The sequence below is a fragment of the Eucyclogobius newberryi genome, unplaced genomic scaffold, assembly GCF_026437365.1.
Source record: "Eucyclogobius newberryi isolate DKJ021-1_F unplaced genomic scaffold, fEucNew1.0.hap1 SCAF_9, whole genome shotgun sequence".
NCBI classification, from domain to species: domain Eukaryota; kingdom Metazoa; phylum Chordata; class Actinopteri; order Gobiiformes; family Gobiidae; genus Eucyclogobius; species Eucyclogobius newberryi.
This window is the reverse complement of record NW_027316532.1, coordinates 1,651,268-1,674,662: the sequence shown is the minus strand read 5'-3', so window position 1 is coordinate 1,674,662 and position 23,395 is coordinate 1,651,268. Positions and strand designations below refer to the sequence as shown.

The 23,395-nt window shown below is 50.9% G+C and overlaps 2 protein-coding genes across 2 annotated transcripts in view; both read right to left on the bottom strand.

Moving 5' to 3' along the window:
• LOC140354283 (microtubule-associated serine/threonine-protein kinase 2-like) overlaps window positions 1-11,252 on the bottom strand; it is a 31,459-nt gene extending 20,207 nt beyond the window's left edge. The window contains exons 1-5 of the mRNA XM_072439232.1: window positions 11,177-11,252; window positions 8,199-8,299; window positions 7,568-7,707; window positions 7,419-7,494; window positions 2,474-2,734 (exon numbers count right to left, since the gene is read on the bottom strand). Coding sequence (XP_072295333.1) covers window positions 2,474-2,734; window positions 7,419-7,494; window positions 7,568-7,707; window positions 8,199-8,299; window positions 11,177-11,252 — 654 coding nt within the window. The remainder of the gene's footprint in view (window positions 1-2,473; window positions 2,735-7,418; window positions 7,495-7,567; window positions 7,708-8,198; window positions 8,300-11,176) is intronic.
• Window positions 11,253-11,292: 40 nt separating this feature from the next.
• LOC140354282 (microtubule-associated serine/threonine-protein kinase 2-like) lies at window positions 11,293-22,572 on the bottom strand. The gene is made up of 6 exons (XM_072439231.1): window positions 22,545-22,572; window positions 21,692-21,846; window positions 19,743-19,774; window positions 12,171-12,253; window positions 12,034-12,106; window positions 11,293-11,320 (listed from the first exon to the last, which is right to left on the bottom strand). Exons 1-6 carry the CDS (start codon window positions 22,570-22,572, stop codon window positions 11,293-11,295), a joined length of 399 nt encoding a protein of 132 aa, XP_072295332.1.
• Window positions 22,573-23,395: the final 823 nt, after the last annotated feature.

Below are 23,395 nucleotides of genomic sequence, written 5' to 3'. Positions count from 1 at the left end.
GACACAAGGGGTTAAATACGCTCCAGAGCCCGACACGAGGGGTTAAACACGCTCCAGAGCCCACGAGGGGTTAAACACGCTCCAGAGCCCGACACGAGGGGTTAAACACGCTCCAGAGCCCGACACGAGGGGTTAAACACGCTCCAGAGCCCACGAGGGGTTAAACACGCTCCAGAGCCCGACACGAGGGGTTAAACACGCTCCAGAGCCCACGAGGGGTTAAACACGCTCCAGAGCCCGACACGAGGGGTTAAACACCCTCCAGAGCCCGACACAAGGGGTTAAACACGCTGCAGAGCCCGACACGAGGGGTTAAACACGCTCCAGAGCCCACAAGGGGTTAAACACGCTCCAGAGCCCGACACAAGGGGTTAAACACGCTCCAGAGCCCGACACGAGGGGTTAAACACGCTCCAGAGCCCACGAGGGGTTAAACACGCTCCAGAGCCCGACACGAGGGGTTAAACACGCTCCAGAGCCCAAGAGGGGTTAAACACGCTCCAGAGCCCGACACGAGGGGTTAAACACGCTCCAGAGCCCACGAGGGGTTAAACACGCTCCAGAGCCCGACACGAGGGGTTAAACACGCTCCAGAGCCCACGAGGGGTTAAACACGCTCCAGAGCCCGACACGAGGGGTTAAACACGCTCCAGAGCCCACGAGGGGTTAAACACGCTCCAGAGCCCGACACGAGGGGTTAAACACGCTCCAGAGCCCACGAGGGGTTAAACACGCTGCAGAGCCCACGAGGGGTTAAACACGCTCCAGAGCCCGACACGAGGGGTTAAACATGCTCCAGAGCCCACGAGGGGTTAAACACGCTCCAGAGCCCGACACGAGGGGTTAAACACGCTCCAGAGCCCAAGAGGGGTTAAACACGCTCCAGAGCCCGACACGAGGGGTTAAACACGCTCCAGAGCCCGACACGAGGGGTTAAACACGCTCCAGAGCCCGACACGAGGGGTTAAACACGCTGCAGAGCCCGACACGAGGGGTTAAACACGCTCCAGAGCCCGACACGAGGGGTTAAACACGCTAGAGCCCGACATGAGGGGTTAAACACGCTCCAGAGCCCACGAGGGGTTAAACACGCTCCAGAGCCCGACACGAGGGGTTAAACACGCTGCAGAGCCCGACACGAGGGGTTAAACACGCTCCAGAGCCCACGAGGGGTTAAACACGCTCCAGAGCCTGACACGAGGGGTTAAACACGCTCCAGAGCCCGACACGAGGGGTTAAACACGCTCCAGAGCCCGACACGAGGGGTTAAACACGCTCCAGAGCCCACGAGGGGTTAAACACGCTGCAGAGCCCGACACGAGGGGTTAAACACGCTCCAGAGCCCGACACGAGGGGTTAAACACGCTCCAGAGCCCACGAGGGGTTAAACACGCTCCAGAGCCCGACACGAGGGGTTAAACACGCTCCAGAGCCCAAGAGGGGTTAAACACGCTCCAGAGCCCACGAGGGGTTAAACACGCTCCAGAGCCCGACACGAGGGGTTAAACACGCTCCAGAGCCCGACACGAGGGGTTAAACACGCTCCAGAGCCCAAGAGGGGTTAAACACGCTCCAGAGCCCGACACGAGGGGTTAAACACGCTCCAGAGCCCGACACGAGGGGTTAAACACGCTCCAGAGCCCGACACGAGGGGTTAAACACGCTCCAGAGCCCGACACGAGGGGTTAAACACGCTGCAGAGCCCGACACGAGGGGTTAAACACGCTAGAGCCCGACATGAGGGGTTAAACACGCTCCAGAGCCCACGAGGGGTTAAACACGCTCCAGAGCCCGACACGAGGGGTTAAACACGCTCCAGAGCCCACGAGGGGTTAAACACGCTCCAGAGCCTGACACGAGGGGTTAAACACGCTCCAGAGCCCGACACGAGGGGTTAAACACGCTCCAGAGCCCGACACGAGGGGTTAAACACGCTCCAGAGCCCACGAGGGGTTAAACACGCTCCAGAGCCCGACACGAGGGGTTAAACACGCACCAGAGCCCACGAGGGGTTAAACACGCTCCAGAGCCCGACACGAGGGGTTAAACACGCTCCAGAGCCCACGAGGGGTTAAACACGCTCCAGAGCCCGACACGAGGGGTTAAACACGCTCCAGAGCCTGACACAAGGGGTTAAACACGCTCCAGAGCCCGACACGAGGGGTTAAACACGCTCCAGAGCCCACGAGGGGTTAAACACGCTCCAGAGCCCGACACGAGGGGTTAAACACGCTCCAGAGCCCACGAGGGGTTAAACACGCTGCAGAGCCCGACACGAGGGGTTAAACACGCTCCAGAGCCCACAAGGGGTTAAACACGCTCCAGAGCCCGACACAAGGGGTTAAATACGCTCCAGAGCCCGACACGAGGGGTTAAACACGCTCCAGAGCCCGACACGAGGGGTTAAACACGCTCCAGAGCCCACGAGGGGTTAAACACGCTCCAGAGCCCACGAGGGGTTAAACACGCTCACGTCCTGTAGAAGCTTCTCCAGACTCTCCTGGAGCTGGCAGAAGTAGCGTGAGGTCACCAGCCTCTCTCGGCTCTTCTCAAGAAGGTCACGGCTCAGTTCCAGGAGCTGGTGTTGGATGAAGCTCAGGACTCCGTCGGACAGAACTCGTCCGTCACCACCAGAGCGCGCCGCGTCCACAGTGTCTTCGGGCAGCGTGGCGCCACCTGCAGGAGGAGCGGAGGACAGCAGCTCCAGCAGACGCTCCTCCATCTGCGCCGTGGCCTGAGAAGAGTTAGGACTTTGAGTTTTTGTTCATGAATAAACTTCCAGCGAAAGATTGATTAGAACCTCCAAACTTTGGATCGGGGGCCAATTACGGCCCTCAGATCATTTATTTTGGCCCTCAGACTTCCTGATAATTCGCCCCAAACTAAAAGTAGTGATTTTTTCATGATTTCACAATATGATTTTTGAAAAGATAGAAAAAGGAGACTGTAGAGGCACAATTTTTAGAGGTGTGCAAATTGTTGTGGAAGAAGAAGAAGAAGAAGAAGAAGAAGAAGAAGAAGAAGAAGAAGAAGAAGAAGAAGAAGAAGAAGAAGAAGAAGAAGAAGAAGAAGAAGAAGAAGCAACTCTATTTTAAAAAAAAAACTCCAAAGCAATGAACTTTTAAACACTTGCAAATCAAATTAGTTGTTGAACAAATTAATTAACACCAAGTTAGATTAACTTATTTACAACTTTCTTCCACATCATCACCATCATCACCATCACCACCATCATCATGATCAGATGACTATTTGCAGGAGTCTCATTTACATATGAATTGTTATTACACTCAATTAATACATAAGTGTTAAGCTTCTGATGGAAAAATAAAGGTTGCTGTGGCGACCATCATGGTGTATTTTATGTCTTATTCAAATTGTACCGCTCTATTTGACGTTCCATTCCAGCTATAAACCTTTCTATTTTTCGTTTTGCTATTTGATGACGGTCCCTAAGTACTCTCGTCACCGCTCCGGCTGCACATTTGTTGACGGTCCCTAAGCCCTCGTCTCGGCTCTGCACATTTGGAGCGTGTGATTGGCTGAGCCCAAAATACACATCTGATTGTTAAAACCAGGTCGTGTCACTGCAGTGTAAATATGAATATTTTGGCAGTGAATGATCTGCAAAGACTTTTGTGTTTAGGAGTTATTGACCTCTGACCTCTGAAGTCCGATTCTGTGACGCTAACTTTAGCGCACATGGCTCCTCCCACTTTCAGACTCGATCTGAGACAGCAGCGTCCTACATGTGTCATGTCCACACAGCGTCCTACATGTGTCATGTCCACACAGCGTCCTACATGTGTCATGTCCACACAGCGTCCTACATGTGTCATGTCCACACAGCGTCCTACATGTGTCATGCCCACACAGCGTCCTACATGTGTCATGTCCACACAGCGTCCTACATGTGTCATGTCCACACAGCGTCCTACATGTGTCATGTCCACACAGCGTCCTACATGTGTCATGTCCACACAGCGTCCTACATGTGTCATGTCCACACAGTGTCCTACATGTGTCATGTCCACACAGCGTCCTACATGTGTCATGTCCACACAGCGTCCTACATGTGTCATGCCCACACAGCGTCCTACATGTGTCATGTCCACACAGCGTCCTACATGTGTCATGTCCACACAGCGTCCTACATGTGTCATGTCCACACAGCGTCCTACATGTGTCATGTCCACACAGCGTCCTACATGTGTCATGTCCACACAGCGTCCTACATGTGTCATGTCCACACAGCGTCCTACATGTGTCATGTCCACAGACGTCCTACATGTGTCATGTCCACACAGCGTCCTACATGTATCATGTCCACAGACGTCCTACATGTGTCATGTCCACACAGCGTCCTACATGTGTCATGTCCACAGACGTCCTACATGTGTCATGTCCACACAGCGTCCTACATGTATCATGTCCACAGACGTCCTACATGTGTCATGTCCACACAGCGTCCTACATGTGTCATGTCCACACAGCGTCCTACATGTGTCATGTCCACACAGCGTCCTACATGTATCATGTCCACAGACGTCCTACATGTGTCATGTCCACACAGCGTCCTACATGTGTCATGTCCACAGACGTCCTACATGTGTCATGTCCACACAGCGTCCTACATGTATCATGTCCACAGACGTCCTACATGTGTCATGTCCACACAGCGTCCTACATGTGTCATGTCCACAGACGTCCTACATGTGTCATGTCCACACAGCGTCCTACATGTGTCATGTCCACACAGCGTCCTACATGTGTCATGTCCACACAGCGTCCTACATGTGTCATGTCCACACAGCGTCCTACATGTGTCATATTGACGATCGATTGACTCATCCACTTCAATAAACCTGCAGCTGATGTGTTTAGTCTGTCCCGGGTCAGTCCTTACCCTGGATGGAGTCCCGCGCTTTGGTGACACAATTAAACACACATTTTCGTATCGCAAAAGCTGCGAAACAAACACACTTTTTTCTGACGAATGCATCGCATTTGAGAGAAAATGCGTCGCATTTTGTGATACAGCTTATTCTGAACCCTGCAATGTTTCCTATATTTCAAATATCATAAACTATACATTTTCGGAAGACGCTCGTCCTACGTCATGGTAGTGATGCAGACCTAAACCCACCTTCAGGGTCAAGTCCGGATTCGAATCCAGAGGTTTAGGTTCAGGTCCGGACCGAATGAGTCTGGACCTATTCACTGTTTATTAACAGAAGTTACAACTTACAAATCACAAGCTACGAGCTACGAGCTAACACACATTCATGTGTTTTACTAGAGGAACAAGAGCATGTTGAGTATTGGTATTGGAGCAGCTGTTTCTGCTGATACTATGTTTGTAAGTGTGTTACTGGTTTGACTGGGCTGTTCCCACACCTGAAGTTTAATGCTTTAGATACATTTCCACTCTTTAATTTTGCAGATCCATTGGCATCAAAGTTATGTAAAAACCTTCAAAAACTCTCATAACAGTCGACTAGAACCACTATAAATCAATCAACTTAGCAGTATCAAAAATAGAATATGAAAATATTTGACACTACACACAATACATCATATTAACAGCATTAAACACAAGACCATTTTTAACAACTGTAGAATACAAATACTATTACAAAATATAAGCTCCAATTAATGAATCCAGCAATTAAACAATATTACTTTGACTTAGTATTTACTTAGATGTATAAATATGTATATTGCACATTAACCCACCTAAATAAATGCTAAATACATCACACCACAACATAACAGTTAGTTTATTCATATTGTAGCGACCCTAATGTGAAGCATGATCTGGTTAAATGTTCCTTTCACACTGTTGTTAATGCAGTGTTATTGTGTGTGTGTGTGTGTGTGTGTGCGTGCGGTCTCTGGGGCGGAGCTAAGAGCGGCTCAGGAGACCAGGTAGTTTCTGATGTTCCTGTTCCATCACCATGGTTACGGCCAACAGTAACCAACTCTGTTCAAGAAATAAAGTGACAACTTGTGACATTAAATCAGCATTACTGACCTGAGCGAGAAGTTACAAGATTTACGCCCAAACCAAAGCACAACCCGCTCCTTTAACAAGCGTCTTAAACTAACTCACGGAGCGGCACAAGCGGCGGCTTAAAACGCTTCAAATAAAGTCAGCTCTCTTACAGTTGCCTCAGTGTTCGGTCTCGCGTCTTTAAACTCATTGCGCCGGCTTCAACTTCTGCCGTGGGGAAGACGCGTGCGTCGCTGATGCTCCGCGCCATTGACAGCGATGTCAGAGTTTACGTCTTTTCCAGCGCGAATTTCGGGATCTATGGAAGGTTTAGGATGGTTTAGATTCTAGAACGGGATTTTTAATGAGTCCAGAATCGAATCACCGGGTTTCGGTTTTTTTGGACCTGAACCGAAACGTTTTTCCAAGTCCGGATCCGGTCCATCGTAGCGGTACATCCCTACGTCATGGTGTGGGTTCTGCCCATTCTCAAGGTTGTAGTTGTTACAAGGGTTGTACATTAGCCTACACCGCCCCCTTGTGTTCGCCCAATGCTATTGTTTGTTTTCGTCTAAAAATCCAAGATGGCCGCACGCCATGCCGAGTTTGTCACGTGTTGAGCTCGTGTTTCCCACATACGTGTTGTTGCTTTGGACAATATTTGTCTGTAAGTATCGTGATGATTTTGGGTGATTTCTGCTTTGTTTTGAGCAGGTTTGTGTTAGCCTAGCATTTCATTTACATGTCAGCAGCTAATTACTCATTTTGTATTCCAGTTTTACGGTTGGTTTAAGAGGACAACAGCTGTATGCTGTTCTTCAATAAATGAACAAAACACCAAGACCAAGTTTATTGGAGCGCCGTCCTCTGGCAGTCCAGCCTTGCAAAGAGAGTCACTTGGGGCGAGGACAGCACAGTGTGGGTTTTCTGGTCACTGATGTGTACCGTCCTTAATTTTGAGTGGGCTCCGCCCACTTTGTGTTTTTGGCCCTCTAAACAGTAATAATGTTAAATTTTTGCATCACATTTTTATATGAATGGAACATGCAAGAGATGGAACGTATTCATGAGCTACTTAGCGCAAACGAGCGCCTGTTTAGTGCGCACTTTTGCACGGGCTTCGGCCGTTTACAACAGTAATGTTCCATTTTCCTTCTACTACTTAGTCTGCACGGTGCATGAGGGAGGAGTGCGTTTGTGAGTGTTTGGAAGTGGGCGAGCGCTGGATTTCGTGCGCACTTTTGCAGCCGTGCGTCGCACGGCCTTATGGAACTAATAGGACTAATAATACTATTATTATTATTATTATATTAGCTTAACACATTTAACACACATTACGACACACACTTTTACTGGACACACAATAGTTTTTACTTTTATTTAAAGAAATATGACACACTTTAACACAAATGATGAAAAGACAAACCTTTGGGAAACGCTCCTTGTAAACGTGGTTCATCATCAGGATCTCATGGTCGAACGAGACCGGAGACCGACCCGGGCTGAAACCAGAACCAGAACCAGGGTCAGACCGGGGAAGAACCGGGTTCAGAGCGGGTTCAGAGCGGGTCTCACCTCAGGGATCTGGACCTGGGCCGGGTTCTCTGGAGCTCGTCTTGGTCACGGCCGGAGCTGAAGTGTCGAGTGAAGAAGCGGATCTCGTCTGGAGTCGGCTGGAAGGGCAGCTGGTGTAATCTGTCCTGAGACGAGCTCGACTGAAGGATGTAAACACTTTAGATACAGAAGGAACCCAACGAACTCAACGCACCCCCGACACCTAACCCCAACACCCCCGACACCTAACCCCAACACCCCCGACACCTAACCCCAACACCCCCGACACCTAACCCCAACACCCCCGACACCTAACCCCAACACCCCCGACACCTAACCCCAACACCCCCGACACCTAACCCCAACACCCCCGACACCTAACCCCAACACCCCCGACACCTAACCCCAACACCCCCGACACCTAACCCCAACACCCCCAACCCCAACACACCCAACACCCCCAACACCTAACCCTGACACCTAACCCCAACACCCTCGACACCTAACCCCAACACCCCCAACCCCAACACACCCAACACCCCCAACACCTAACCCCGACACCTAACCCCAACACCCCCGACAGCTAACCCAAACACCCCCAACACTTAACCCAAAACCCGGCTGTTGGACAAACGTGTTGGTCTTGACTCACAGACACAGTAGAACTGGGAGTGTTGGTTCCATATCCAGACGAAGGCAAAGACGTCAAAGACCAACGCCGACCATCACATCTGCAACAGACCAGGACAAAGACTGAGATAAGATAAGATAAGATAATCCTTTAATGTCCCACAGGGACATGTGGTTGTTGCAGTAGAAACAGGAGGAAAGGACAGATTATAGGACGTTTCAAACACACTTAATAAAACTCTTATGAACAAAACAAAAAACTCTTATTAACAAAACTCCTCTCCTGTCTTAATAGGGAATGGAGGGGGGGAAATAAAATAAAATAGATAATAAAAATACAAAATAAAGATAAAAATCAGATAATAATAATAGAATAAAATAAAAATAAAGTAAAAATAACTAGCACAAGACTAGGTAATACTATTAGCAGGTAAGTAAACCGTATAAAAAACAAAACAAAATAGAACACTCTTATTTACAGGTATTGCACATGGTTGATTCAGTATTGCACATGTTCAGGGCAGTGTAGAGTGACAGCAGCAGAAGGAAAGACTGTGAAACGTCTCCTTCACACAGCGAGGGTAGATCAGTCACAGAGTGTCCTGCAGGGGACAGAGTGTCCTGCAGGGGACAGAGTGTCCTGCAGGGGGTGAGACTCATGGTCCTGCATAGATGTGAGTTTAGCCAGGACCCTTCTGTCCCCCACCTCCTGCACCGAGTCCAGAGGACAGCCCAGGACTTTGTCCAGCTTCCTCCTCTCCCTCTCTGTGATGCTGCTGCTCCAGCAGGCCACACCTACAGGAGCTGATGCCACCACAGAGTCGTAGAAGGTCTTCAGGAGTGGCCCTGTCACTCCAAAAGACCTGAGTCTACTCAGGAGGTGGAGCCGACTCTGGCTCTTCCTGTACAGTGCGTCTGTGTTATGAGTCCAGTTTGTGGTTCAGATGAACACCAGGTACTTGTATGAGTCACTCTCTCAATGTCCCGTCCCTGGATGTTCACTGGTGAGGGGGCAGTGGCGTGGCCTCTGTGGAAGTCCACCACCATCTCCTTGGTCTTCCCCGCGTTGATGAGGAGGTGGTTCCGCTGACACCAGTCCACAAAGTCCTGCTCCAGTCCTCTGCACTCCACATCATCGTCGTCCGTGATGAGTCCGATGATGGCAAAGTCGTCAGAACTTCTGCAGGACACAGCTGTCCGTGTCATGTCTGAAGTCTGCAGTGTAAAGGGTGAAGAGAAAGGGCGCGAGGACAGTGCCCTGGGGCGCCCCCACACTGCAGGTCCGAGTGTCAGACACACAGTTCCGGGCTCTCACAAACTGGGGTCGGTCTGTGAGGTCGTCCAGGATCCACTCTGCCAGGTCGTACTCCACACCAGCCGTCTCCAGCTTGTCCCTCAGGAGCTGATGGTGTTGAAGGCGCTGGAAAGATCGAAGAACAGAATCCTCACAGAGCTGCCAGGCTTTTCCAGGTGAGAGAGAGAGAGCGGTGCAGCAGGAGATGACGGCGTCCTCCACTCCGATGCCAGACCGATATGCAAACTGCAGCGGGTCCATGGCTGAGCTCACGGTGGAGCGGAGGTGGTCCAGGACCAGCCGCTCCAGTGTCTTCATCAGGTGGGACGTGAGAGACACTGGCCTGAAGCTGTTGAGGTCTTTGGGGCGCGGTGTCTTGGGCACAGGTACCAGACAGGAGGTCTTCAGACCTGTGGTACCACCCTCAGCTTCAGGCTCATGTTGAAGACATGCTCCATCACTCCACACAGTTCATCTGCAGGACTTAAGGAGCCTGGGGCTGATGCCGTCAGGTCCTGCTGCCTTCCTCACTTTAATCCTCTTCAGCTCACTCCTCACCTGTGCTGCTGTGACAGTCAGTGGTTGGCAGGGGGACCGTGTGCTGGGGGGATGGGTGAGTCCAGGCGAAGTGGGGAGCTGATGGGCCAGAGCAGAGGTGTGAAGAGGAACAGGTGTGGGCCATTGTCCAGCTGTGGAAGAGGGAGCATGCAGCTGTACAGGGGGAGGGGCGGGTGATTGATCAAATCTCAAGAAGTGAGCATTTAAATAATTCACCCACTGTAGATCCCCCTCTGTCTGGGCAGGGGGGATTTTGAAGCCCGAGATGGTTTTCAGGCTCCTCCACACTCCCTGAATGTTCTTCTGCTGCAGCTGCTCCTCCATCCTCCTCTTGTAGCCGGCCTCAGCCTGCCTGATCTTCCTCCTCAGCTCCTTCTGCACAGTCCTCAGCTCCTCCTTGTTCCTTGACCTGAAGGCTCTCTTCTTCTCCTTCAGCAGAGCCTTCAGTTCACGGTTAATCCATGGCTTGTTGTTTGGAAAACACCGCACTGTCCGGGAGGGAACAATGTTCTCAAAACAGAAGTTGATGTAGTCCGTGATGCACTCTGTGATGGTGTTGATGTCCTCCCCATGTGGGTCATAAAGCTCAGTCCAGACAGTGGTGCTGAAGCAGTCCCTCAGAGCCTCCTCGCTCTCAGCAGACCACATCCTCACCTCACGGGACACCACAGGCTGCCTGCGCACGATGGGTTCATACACAGGCCTCAGATGTACAAGGTTGTGGTCCGAGCTGCCCAGGGGAGGGAGGGGGGGAGAGGAATAAGCCTCCTTGGTGTTGGCAAAAAACAAGTCTAATGTTCTATTGTCTCTGGTGGGGCAGGTAACATACTGGGTGTATGTTGGTAGAACAGAAGAGGGAGAAGCGTGGTTAAAGTCACCAGAGATGAGGAAGAGAGCCTGTGGGTGCTGTGTTTTGCATCTGCTTGTGATGGAGAACAAAGCTTCACAGGCTTTGTCAGCGTTAGCAGACGGGGCTACGTACACTGCTATTACAATAACATGTGAGAACTCCCGGGGCAGATAATATGGCCTCATGCTAACGGCTAACGACTGAGACCAGGACCAGGACAAAGACTGAGACCAGGACTAACATCAGACAAAAGCCATGCAGAGGTCACACGGGGTCAGAGGTAACAAAGGGGTCACACAGGGGTCAGAGGTTGGAGGCGGAGTTAACTGTCTGTTCTGTGGCTGATGCTGTTGAGAAACATGAAGGAAAGTCATGATGGCAAACTTCACTTTTACACAATTTAACTCAATATTTTCAGGACACAATTTGATTCAAGTTTGTTCTAAATGACAAAAGAAATTAAATTTAACAAAACCAGACGGATGACAAACGTGTTGTAAGCGTGTTCAAAATGTGTCCTAAGCGTGTCCTAAGCGTGTCCTAAGCGTGTCCTAAGCGTGTCCTAAGCGTGTCATAAGCGTGTCCTAAGCGTGTCCTAAGCGTGTCCTAAGCGTGTCCTAAGCGTGTCCTAAGCGTGTCCTAAGCGTGTCATAATCGTGTTCTAAGCGTGTTCTAAGCGTGTCCTAAGCGTGTCCTAAGCGTGTCATATGCGTGTTCTAAGCGTGTCCTAAGCGTGTCCTAAGCGTGTCCTAAGCGTGTCATAAGTGTGTCATAAGCGTGTTCTAAGCGTGTCCTAAGCGTGTCCTAAGCGTGTCCTAAGCGTGTCATAAGCGTGTTCTAAGCGTGTTCTAAGCGTGTTCTAAGTGTGTTCTAAGCGTGTCCTAAGCATGTTATAAGCGTGTCCTAAGCGTGTCATAAGCATGTTATAAGCGTGTCCTAAGCGTGTCCTAAGCGTGTCATAAGCGTGTTCTAAGCGTGTTCTAAGCGTGTCATAAGCGTGTCATAAGCGTGTTCTAAGTGTGTTCTAAGCGTGTCCTAAGCGTGTCATAAGCGTGTTCTAAGCGTGTCATAAGCGTGTCATAAGCGTGTCCTAAGCATGTTATAAGCGTGTCCTAAGCGTGTCATAAGCGTGTTCTTGACATTGATGACTCAAACCTTCTGGACGGCACAAATGAGAAATGTGCCGTGTTTGGGGAGAAGTTGCGTGGACTTTCCAAAGGGCTGGGTCCTGGAACACAAGAGTCATGTGACTCTGACAGAGGCGAAACATAAAGACACAAGGGCGGAGTTACCTGTGTGCAGAGGGGAATGTGGGCGGGGCAGAGTGGGGGAGGTGCTTGAAAATATGAGACTTTTCCTGTTGCTGCCGCGGCAACTGCAGACAGACAGTTCATGTTTATAACCACATTTAATGTTCTACACGTATTAAACACAAGTTAAACCAGGTCTAAACTGAGTCCCCGCCGTGCGTTTTTTCCACTGTTTTTGAGTGTGAATAAAAATCACCACTCGAATTTTTTAAACTGTGCCATCATTTTTTTTTCACGGAAGCTAAACACGAACCCGTGACACAGGTCTAAACCAGGTCTAAACCAGGACTAAACCAGGACTAAACCAGGTCTAAACCAGGTCTAAACCAGGACTAAACCAGGTCTAAACCAGGTCTAAACCAGGTCTAAACCAGGTCTAAACCAGGACTAAACCAGGACTAAACCAGGTCTAAACCAGGTCTAAACCAGGACTAAACCAGGTCTAAACCAGGTCTAAACCAGGACTAAACCAGGTCTAAACCAGGACTAAACCAGGACTAAACCAGGTCTAAACCAGGTCTAAACCAGGACTAAACCAGGACTAAACCAGGTCTAAACCAGGTCTAAACCAGGACTAAACCAGGTCTAAACCAGGTCTAAACCAGGACTAAACCAGGTCTAAACAGGTCTAAACCAGGTCTAAACCAGGTCTAAACCAGGTCTAAACCAGGACTAAACCAGGTCTAAACCAGGACTAAACCAGGTCTAAACCAGGACTAAACCAGGTCTAAACAGGTCTAAACCAGGTCTAAACCAGGTCTAAACCAGGTCTAAACCAGGACTAAACCAGGTCTAGGGCATAAGGACACAAGGATACAAGGACACAAGAGCACAAGGGCATAAGGGCATAATGGCACAAGGACACAAGGGCACAAGGACACAAGGATACAAGGACACAAGGGCAAAAGAACACAAGGACACAAGGGCATAAGGACACAAGGACACAAGGACACAAAAACACAAGGGCATAAGGGCATAAGGGCACAAGGATACAAGGACACAAGGGCACAAGGGCACAAGGACACAAGGGCATAAGGACACAAGGACACAAGGGCACAAGGGCACAAGGACACAAGGGCAAAAGGACACAAGGGCACAAGGACACAAGGGCACAAGGACACAAGGGCACAAGGACACAAGGGCACAAGAACACAAGGGCATAAGGGCACAAGGACACAAGGACACAAGGACACAAGGGCACAAGGACACAAGGACAAAAGGGCACAAGGACACAAGGGCACAAGGGCACAAGGATACAAGGGCACAAGAACACAAGGGCACAAGTGCACAAGAACACAAGGGCACAAAAGCACAAAGGCACAAGGACACAAGGACACAAGGGCACAAGGGCACAAGGACACAAGGGCACAAGGACACAAGAGCACAAGGACACAAGAACACAAGAACACAAGGGCACAAGGATACAAGGGCACAAGAACACAAGGGCACAAGGACACAAGGGCACAAGGACACAAGGATACAAGGGCACAAGGGCACAAGGATACAAGGACACAAGGGCACAAGGATACAAGGGCACAAGGATACAAGGACACAAGGATAGAAGGACACAAGGGCACGAGGGCACGAGGGCACAAGGACACAAGGATACAAGGGCACAAGGACAGAAGGACACAAGGGCACAAGGATACAAGGGCACAAGGATACAAGGACACAAGGATAGAAGGACACAAGGGCACGGGGGCACGAGGGCACAAGGACACAAGGATACAAGGGCACAAGGGCACAAGGACAGAAGGACACAAGGATACAAGGACACAAGGGCAAAAGAACACAAGGACACAAGGGCATAAGGACACAAGGACACAAAAACACAAGGGCATAAGGGCACAAGGATACAAGGGCACAAGAACTTAAGAATACGTCTCGTTAATGGAGGAAACCTACATCTGATCAGGTTCAAATGATAATGGATCAGGGTTAAGTTGATTTAAAGCAAAGATCTGCATTCATCAAGCCAGAGAGAACCATCTGAGAAGGACCAGAGATACCAGACCAAGACCAGGACCAGAGATACCAGACCAAGACCAGGACCAGAGATACCAGACCAAGACCAGGACCAGAGATACCAGACCAAGACCAGGACCAGAGATACCAGACCAAGACCAGGACCAGAGATACCAGACCAAGACCAGGACCAGAGATACCAGACCAAGACCAGGACCAGAGATACCAGACCAAGACCAGGACCAGAGATACCAGACCAAGACCAGGACCAGAGATACCAGACCAAGACCAGGACCAGAGATACCAGACCAAGACCAGGACCAGAGATACCAGACCAAGACCAGGACCAGAGATACCAGACCAAGACCAGGACCAGAGACTACGCGGAGCCCTGAGGAGGAAACACAATCCACACCAAGGGCTCCAAAGTGGACCGGTTGTCTTCTGAGTGTGAGGTCATTAAAGTGTTAGTGACCAATCAGAGCACGGCAACTCACGCACATGCTCAGTGTATCCAGGTGAGGGGGCGGGGCTTACCTCAAGATGAAGGGGTTTCCTCGCAGATGTGCAGGGGCGGAGAGTGGGCGATCGGAGGGGCACGTGGAGGGAGAGAGAGAGGGCCTGAGGGGGGCGGGGCTTAGGATCCTGAGGTTTGACACAACAAATGTGTTTCATCTGTTTCCTCCCACAGAGACAGGCTCCTCCCACAGAGACATGCTCCTCCCACAGAGACAGGCTCCTCCCACAGAGACATGCTCCTCCCACAGAGACATGCTCCTCCCACAGAGACAGGCTCCTCCCACAGAGACATGCTCCTCCCACAGAGACATGCTCCTCCCACAGAGACATGCTCCTCCCACAGAGACATGCTCCTCCCACAGAGACATGCTCCTCCCACAGAGACATGCTCCTCCCACAGAGACATGCTCCTCCCACAGAGACACGCTCCTCCCACAGAGACACGCTCCTCCCACAGAGACATGCTCCTCCCACAGAGACAGGCTCCTCCCACAGAGACACGCTCCTCCCACAGAGACATGCTCCTCCCACAGAGACAGGCTCCTCCCACAGAGACATGCTCCTCCCACAGAGACATGCTCCTCCCACAGAGACATGCTCCTCCCACAGAGACATGCTCCTCCCACAGAGACACGCTCCTCCCACAGAGACACGCTCCTCCCACAGAGACATGCTCCTCCCACAGAGACATGCTCCTCCCACAGAGACATGCTCCTCCCACAGAGACAGGCTCCTCCCACAGAGACATGCTCCTCCCACAGAGACAGGCTCCTCCCACAGAGACAGGCTCCTCCCACAGAGACATGCTCCTCCCACAGAGACAGGCTCCTCCCACAGAGACATGCTCCTCCCACAGAGACATGCTCCTCCCACAGAGACATGCTCCTCCCACAGAGACATGCTCCTCCCACAGAGACACGCTCCTCCCACAGAGACATGCTCCTCCCACAGAGACATGCTCCTCCCACAGAGACATGCTCCTCCCACAGAGACATGCTCCTCCCACAGAGACATGCTCCTCCCACAGAGACACGCTCCTCCCACAGAGACAGGCTCCTCCCACAGAGACACGCTTCTCCCACAGAGACACGCTCCTCCCACAGAGACAGGCTCCTCCCACAGAGACAGGCTCCTCCCACAGAGACACACTCCTCCCACAGAGACACGCTCCTCCCACAGAGACACGCTCCTCCCACAGAGACACGCTCCTCCCACAGAGACACGCTCCTCCCACAGAGACACGCTCCTCCCACAGAGACATGCTCCTCCCACAGAGACAGGCTCCTCCCACAGAGACATGCTCCTCCCACAGAGACAGGCTCCTCCCACAGAGACATGCTCCTCCCACAGAGACATGCTCCTCCCACAGAGACATGCTCCTCCCACAGAGACATGCTCCTCCCACAGAGACACGCTCCTCCCACAGAGACACGCTCCTCCCACAGAGACATGCTCCTCCCACAGAGACATGCTCCTCCCACAGAGACATGCTCCTCCCACAGAGACATGCTCCTCCCACAGAGACACGCTCCTCCCACAGAGACAGGCTCCTCCCACAGAGACACGCTTCTCCCACAGAGACACGCTCCTCCCACAGAGACAGGCTCCTCCCACAGAGACACGCTCCTCCCACAGAGACACGCTCCTCCCACAGAGACATGCTCCTCCCACAGAGACACGCTCCTCCCACAGAGACACGCTCCTCCCACAGAGACACGCTCCTCCCACAGAGACATGCTCCTCCCACAGAGACATGCTCCTCCCACAGAGACAGGCTCCTCCCACAGAGACAGGCTCCTCCCACAGAGACATGCTCCTCCCACAGAGACAGGCTCCTCCCACAGAGACACGCTCCTCCCACAGAGACAGGCTCCTCCCACAGAGACACGCTCCTCCCACAGAGACAGGCTCCTCCCACAGAGACACGCTCCTCCCACAGAGACAGGCTCCTCCCACAGAGACAGGCTCCTCCCACAGAGACACGCTCCTCCCACAGAGACATGCTCCTCCCACAGAGACAGGCTCCTCCCACAGAGACATGCTCCTCCCACAGAGACAGGCTCCTCCCACAGAGACAGGCTCCTCCCACAGAGACAGGCTCCTCCCGCTCCTCCCACAGAGACAGGCTCCTCCCACAGAGACAGGCTCCTCCCACAGAGACAGGCTCCTCCCACAGAGACAGGCTCCTCCCACAGAGACAGGCTCCTCCCACAGAGACAGGCTCCTCCCACAGAGACATGTTCCTCCCACAGAGACACGCTCCTCCCACAGAGACATGCTCCTCCCACAGAGACACGCTCCTCCCACAGAGACACGCTCCTCCCACAGAGACATGCTCCTCCCACAGAGACAGGCTCCTCCCACAGAGACACGCTCCTCCACAGAGACACGCTCCTCCCACAGAGACACGCTCCTCCCACAGAGACACGCTCCTCCCACAGAGACAGGCTCCTCCCACAGAGACACGCTCCTCCCACAGAGACATGCTCCTCCCACAGAGACAGGCTCCTCCCACAGAGACAGGCTCCTCCCACAGAGACAGGCTCCTTCAAGTGGAAGGTTAAGGGAGTACTTTGATAGAGGTAATTTGTATGTGATACTTTTACTTAAAGGACATATATGTTCTGACACACCTGGAGACGTGTCAAAGTTATTTTACTCTATTTGGACAATTATTGTTTTCTCCAAAGGAACAAAACTATGGAATAATTATGTCCATAAGTGTTGAAGTCAAATGTCTCCACTGCAAACACGACTGCAGTGAAGTACTTTCCCTCTGGACCTCGTCACTCTCGTCACTCGTGTTTGATCCTTTTATGTGTGATAATAATAAGAATCATCTTACTGCAGCTGCAGGTTTGAGGCGGCAGCACGCTCGCTCCTCCTCTTCATCTTCATCTGATCCTCTTTGTGCAGCTGTGAGTCAGAGCCACGGGAATATCATGTGTCCATGTCCTCCACAAACTCTCACACACTCAAGAACATCCTCCACTTCAGAGGTCCAGATAACCTGCTCTTTTCCTGAACAAATCCTGACCCTTGCCGCTCACACACGTCCACAACCAGAGACAAAACAAAGAACCCACAAACAACCAGCTTCCACCCAGAAAAAGAGCCTGATTTCTGGGTAAGTCCTGATGTAGACCGCGCTCCGGACTTCCAGAGAGACAAAGGGACTGGAGCAGAGTGTGTGCCCAGGGTTAGTGCTCCGAGCCTGGGCACAGCAGAGCTCTGTGTCCCTGCTGTTCCTGGAAGTGAGACAGAGGCTTATCTGCAGCTGAGAATAGACTCACACATCACACATGGGAGGGACGGGGACGAGGACCAGGACGGGGACGAGGACCAGGACGGGGACCAGGACCAGGACCGGGACCAGGACGGGGACCAGGACCAGGACGGGGACGAGGACGGGGACCAGGACGGGGACCAGGACGGGGACCAGGACCGGGACCAGGACGGGGACCAGGACGGGGACCAGGACCGGGACCAGGACGGGGACGAGGACCAGGACGGGGACCAGGACCAGGACCGGGACCAGGACGGGGACCAGGACGGGGACCAGGACCGGGACCAGGACGGGGACCAGGACGGGGACCAGGACCGGGACCAGGACGGGGACGAGGACCAGGACGGGGACCAGGACCAGGACCGGGACCAGGACGGGGACAGGGATGAGGACCAGGACCAGGACCAGGACCAGGACCAGGATCATGACCAGGATCATGACCAGGACCAGGACGGGGACGAGGACGAGGACCAGGACCAGGATGGGGACAGGGACGAGGACCAGGACCAGGACCAGGATGGGGACAGGGACTAGGACCAGCACCAGGACAAGGACGAGGAACAGGACCGGGACTAGGACGAGGAACGGGAACGAGACCAGGACCAGGACCAGGTAAAGGACGAGGACAAGGATGGGGACCGGGACGAGGACCAGGACCGGGACTAGGACGAGGAACGGGAACGAGACCAGGACCAGGACCAGGTAAAGGACGAGGACAAGGATGGGGACCGGGACGAGAACCAGGACCAGGACCAGGACCGGGACAAGGACGAGGATGAGGAGGAGGACCAGGACGAGGACCAGGACCGGGCCCAGGACCGGGACTAAGACCAGGACCGGGACCAGAACCAGGACAGGGACCAGGTCTAAAGCAGGTCTAAAGCAGGACCAAAACAGGTCTAAAGCAGGTCTAAAGCAGGTCTAAAGCAGGTCTAAAACAGGTCTAAAGCAGGTCTAAAGCAGGTCTAAAGCAGGTCTAAAGCAGGTCTAAAGCAGGTCTAAAGCAGGTCTAAAACAGGTCTAAAGCAGGTCTAAAGCAGGTCTAAAGCAGGTCTAAAGCAGGTCTAAAGCAGGAATAAAGCAGGTCTAAAACAGGTCTAAAGCAGGTCTAAAGCAGGTCTAAAGCAGGTCTAAAGCAGGTCTAAAGCAGGAATAAAGCAGGTCTAAAGCAGGTCTAAAACAGGACTAAAACAGGACTAAAGCAGGACTAAACCTCATGATCCTGGTTCAGTTCAACACAACAGCTGAAAAGCTGTTCAGACAAAAACCCTTCAGCTGTTCAGAAACAGAGCTTGGTTTCCTTTGACCTGCACTGGAGGTCAGGAGGTCATGTAGTTAGGAGGTCAGGTGGTCAGACCTCAGTCTGAGGAAGTGTCCTGCTCAAAGACACAATGGCAGGGCCTCAGTCTGAGGAAGTGTCCTGCTCAAAGACACAATGGCAGGGCCTCAGTCTGAGGAAGTGTCCTGCTCAAAGACACAATGGCAGTCTGAGGAAGTGTCCTGCTCAAAGACACAATCTAATATGATACATTTGCTTAAAAAAAAACTAAAAAAACATGAACTTTCGTTGTCTTATTTTTTGTTATGTAACTGTGTCGTCAACTCTAATGAGCTACATCACATGTGCTGTGAAGCAGAGCATTGTGGGTGAAGCAGAGCATTGTGGGTGAAGCAGAGCATTGTGGGTGAAGCAGAGCATTGTGGGTGAAGCAGAGCATTGTGGGTGAAGCAGAGCATTGTGGGTGAAGCAGAGCATTGTGGGTAAGCGAGTAGTGTGAACTCACAAACTTCCTCTGCGCGGCAAACTCAGCTCCTTCTGAAACACAAACACACGATCATAAAGATCATAAAGATCATAAAGATCATAAAGATCATAAAGATCTCTTTGTCCTGTTTCGTAGTCGACTCTAAGAGTGTATTTGAGTTGTGGTCAAGCACATGCGGCCCTGGATCCCTGAACATCTCACACTTACAACAAAAGCTGGGATATTACAGATTGGCCGTGCACATGGCTCTCTGGCTCATTAAACTGAAATTCCACAACTTCAGAGATAAACAACGTGCCATGGCGGCATCCAGGGATCAGCCAAACCCCAAGTCTCTTTCTTCAATGACTTCTCAGCGTAAGTGGTCAAAAAACGAAAAGCTTTTGATCCGGTGAAACCCGCCTGAGAGAAAAGAAGGTGGAATACGCTCTGCTTTATCCTGCAGCGCTGAGCATCAATGTGAATGGAAAAATAACAAGATTCACTACAGCTGAAGGGGCGTCGGCATTTGACATTTCCTCCTTTTTATTTTATTTATTTCAATGAAAGGACCTGGACTGTACTGGAGACATGTGAGTATGTGGGCCTATGTGGGCCAATGTGGGCCAATGTGGGCCAACTTGAGTTTGTAAATCTCCAGGTGAAAGAGTTATATTAATCGTATTGGAGGGCCTTTTTTTTTTTACATCGAAACTGGTTTTCCCTCCACCCTCTGATCTCTTTTTGGCTCAGTCTGTGGGCTCTTTTTTTTGGTTTGTTTGTTCTATTGTGTTCGCTTGTTGTGGTCCTGTGTAATTCTGACTCTGGTCAAACACACAAACAATCATTATTTCAACATAGTTAAGAACGGCATCTGAAAGGTCACGAATAGTATATTTTAATGTTAATGGTATTTTAGGTCCAATGAAGCGTCAAACATATCGACAAAGATGAGAAAAGAGAAAATGTTTATTATAAACTTACAAGAAACACATTTATACCACTTAAAACATCAAAAATGACTACATACTCTGATAAATGTATGTTCTCCACCAGAAGGCGCTCTCACTTTCTACACTGAGGATCTGATGCAAACCACTCTGAGGGAACCCTGACCCCTGACCCACTCTGAGGGAACCCTGACCTCTGACCCTGACCCACTCTGAGGGAACCCTTGTGGTGGAGACTGGAACTGACTGTCGTCTGTCGTGTCAAAGGTCTCATTATTACAGGGAAATGCAACAGCGCCACCAGGAGGCAAACCACTCGCACGTGTTCTGGGACTGAGAGAGGGACAGACATCAGGCAAATGGACACAAACATCACCAACGATCAAGGACTGAGAGAGGGACAGACATCAGGCAAGTGGAAAAACTAACATTTGGACTCAATTTGGAAATGGACAAATCTGATCAACTTCGGACCATCTGGGGCGTGTTCCAGGTACAGAGTGCTTCCTGGAGGAGGGGCTGAAACAGGAAGTGTGCCGGGCACTTTACAGGGATGACGTGTTGCTGTGGGTGTGACTCATCCTGTGAGTAGCCCCGCCCGTCTGCTCATCCGAGGAGAAGGAGAGAGACTGTTCTCTAGCTAAAGACGCAGGAATCAAGAACTTTGGGCACAGATATGAGGCACCAACAGCTCTGTAAGAAGGTTACACGCTCTGACAGGTCCAGTTTGCATGATATGGACCTTTAAACGGGGACTCTTTGAGGGATTTAAACATTCTGTTCAATTTCAATTTATTTTTGTAATGCCCGAAATCCCAGCAGCAGCAGCTCCGGAGGGAGAAAACTTAAAATGATGACTTAATGAAAAGAACTGACCATTTTTCTACAGTGGAACACTCCTGGATGAGTGTTTTATGTTGAGCACAAGGGTATTTCAGGGTCGTTTCAGTCTGATGTGTTTGGCATCAGAAGTGAGAAGAATCGAACACAAATGTTTGATTTCTACTCAACTGTGACAAAAGCAAAGAGTGAAAGTACCAGAGCGGTCAGAGAGGGAGCCGACTGTCCCAGAGTGTGTCCTCTCATCCTCAGCAGGTCTCCCTCTGACGGGCCAGGTCCAGGGCCAGGGCCAGGGCCAGGTCCAGGTGAGAGCTGACTGTACAAACTGCAGGACAGAGGCAGCAGCTGTTTACCTGAAATCAGACAAGAACAGGCCTGGTTTAGTTCTGGTTTAGACCTGGTTTAGTCCTGGTTTAGACCTGGTTTAGTCCTGGTTTAGTCCTGGTTTAGTCCTGGTTTAGACCTGGTTTACACCTGGTTTAGTCCTGGTTTAGACCTGGTTTAGTCCTGGTTTAGACCTGGTTTAGTTCTGGTTTAGACCTGGTTTAGTCCTGGTTTAGACCTGGTTTAGTCCTGGTTTAGTCCTGGTTTAGTCCTGGTTTAGACCTGGTTTACACCTGGTTTAGTCCTGGTTTAGACCTGGTTTAGTCCTGGTTTAGTCCTGGTTTAGTCCTGGTTTAGTCCTGGTTTAGTCCTGGTTTAGACCTGGTTTACACCTGGTTTAGTCCTGGTTTGGACCTGGTTTAGTCCTGGTTTAGTCCTGGTTTAGTCCTGGTTTAGTCCTGGTTTAGACCTGGTTTAGTCCTGGTTTAGACCTGGTTTAGTCCTGGTTTAGTCCTGGTTTAGACCTGGTTTAGTCCTGGTTTAGTCCTGGTTTAGTCCTGGTTTAGACCTGGTTTAGTCCTGGTTTAGTCCTGGTTTAGACCTGTCATGGTCCTGGTCTCACCTGTCATGGTCCTGGTCTCACCTGTCATGGTCCTGGTCTCACCTGTCATGGTCCTGGTCTCACCTGTCATGGTCCTGGTCTCACCTGTCATGGTCCTGGTCTCACCTGTCATGGTCCTGGTCTCACCTGTCATGGTCCTGGTCTCCTCCTGGCTCAGCTGTCTGCTCAGTCGGGTCTTGGTCTTGGCGTTTGGAGAAAGATCTGGATGGCTGAGTTTCCTGAAGAGCAGCGGAGCAGCAGCCGACCACTGCAAAACAAGACTCCAGTCACCTGCTGACCTTGAGTGACCTCTGCTGACCTTTAGTAACCTCTGCTGACCTTTAGAGGCCTCTGCTGACCTTGAGTGACCTCTGCTGACATTTAGTAACCTCTGCTGACCTTTAGAGGCCTCTGCTGACCTTGAGTGACCTCTGCTGACATTTGCTGACCTTTAGTAACCTCTGCTGACCTTTAGAGGCCTCTGCTGACCTTGAGTGACCTCTGCTGACATTTGCTGACCTTTAGTAACCTCTGCTGACCTTTAGAGGCCTCTGCTGACCTTTAGTGACCTCTGCTTATTAGACAGGACAGCTCAGTGTGAAATGGGGGTGAGAGAGTTGGGAGGACATGCAGTAAATTGTCAGAGCCGGGATTCAAACTAATGACCCTGTGGCCGGCTGCACATGACCAGCAGACATCTGGACACTCTCACCCAAGAGTCATTCTCAATCTGTGGACCTACTCTGAGTAAGCCCCGCCCACCGGGCCTAAAGCCCTGTAATGCACTGTTTACGTCCAGAATGACCAGGGCTGATGTATAACAGACTATATATATATATATATATATATATATATATATATATATATATATATATATATATATATATATATATATATATATATATATATATATATACACATTATATACATACATATATATATAATATATATATACATACATACATACATACATGTAT

Bases quoted from the DNA above. Each gene is read 5' to 3' on its own strand.
- LOC140354282 (XM_072439231.1), bottom strand. From the start codon at position 22,572: ATGACAGGTGAGACCAGGACCATGACAG. The intron at 19,775-21,691 runs GTACTTTCACTC...TTTGTGTTTCAG, and splicing joins CTCCCTCTCTGACCGCTCTG to AAGGAGCTGAGTTTGCCGCG. The intron at 12,254-19,742 runs GTGAGTTCACAC...GTCTGTCTGCAG, and splicing joins TTGCCGCGCAGAGGAAGTTT to TTGCCGCGGCAGCAACAGGA.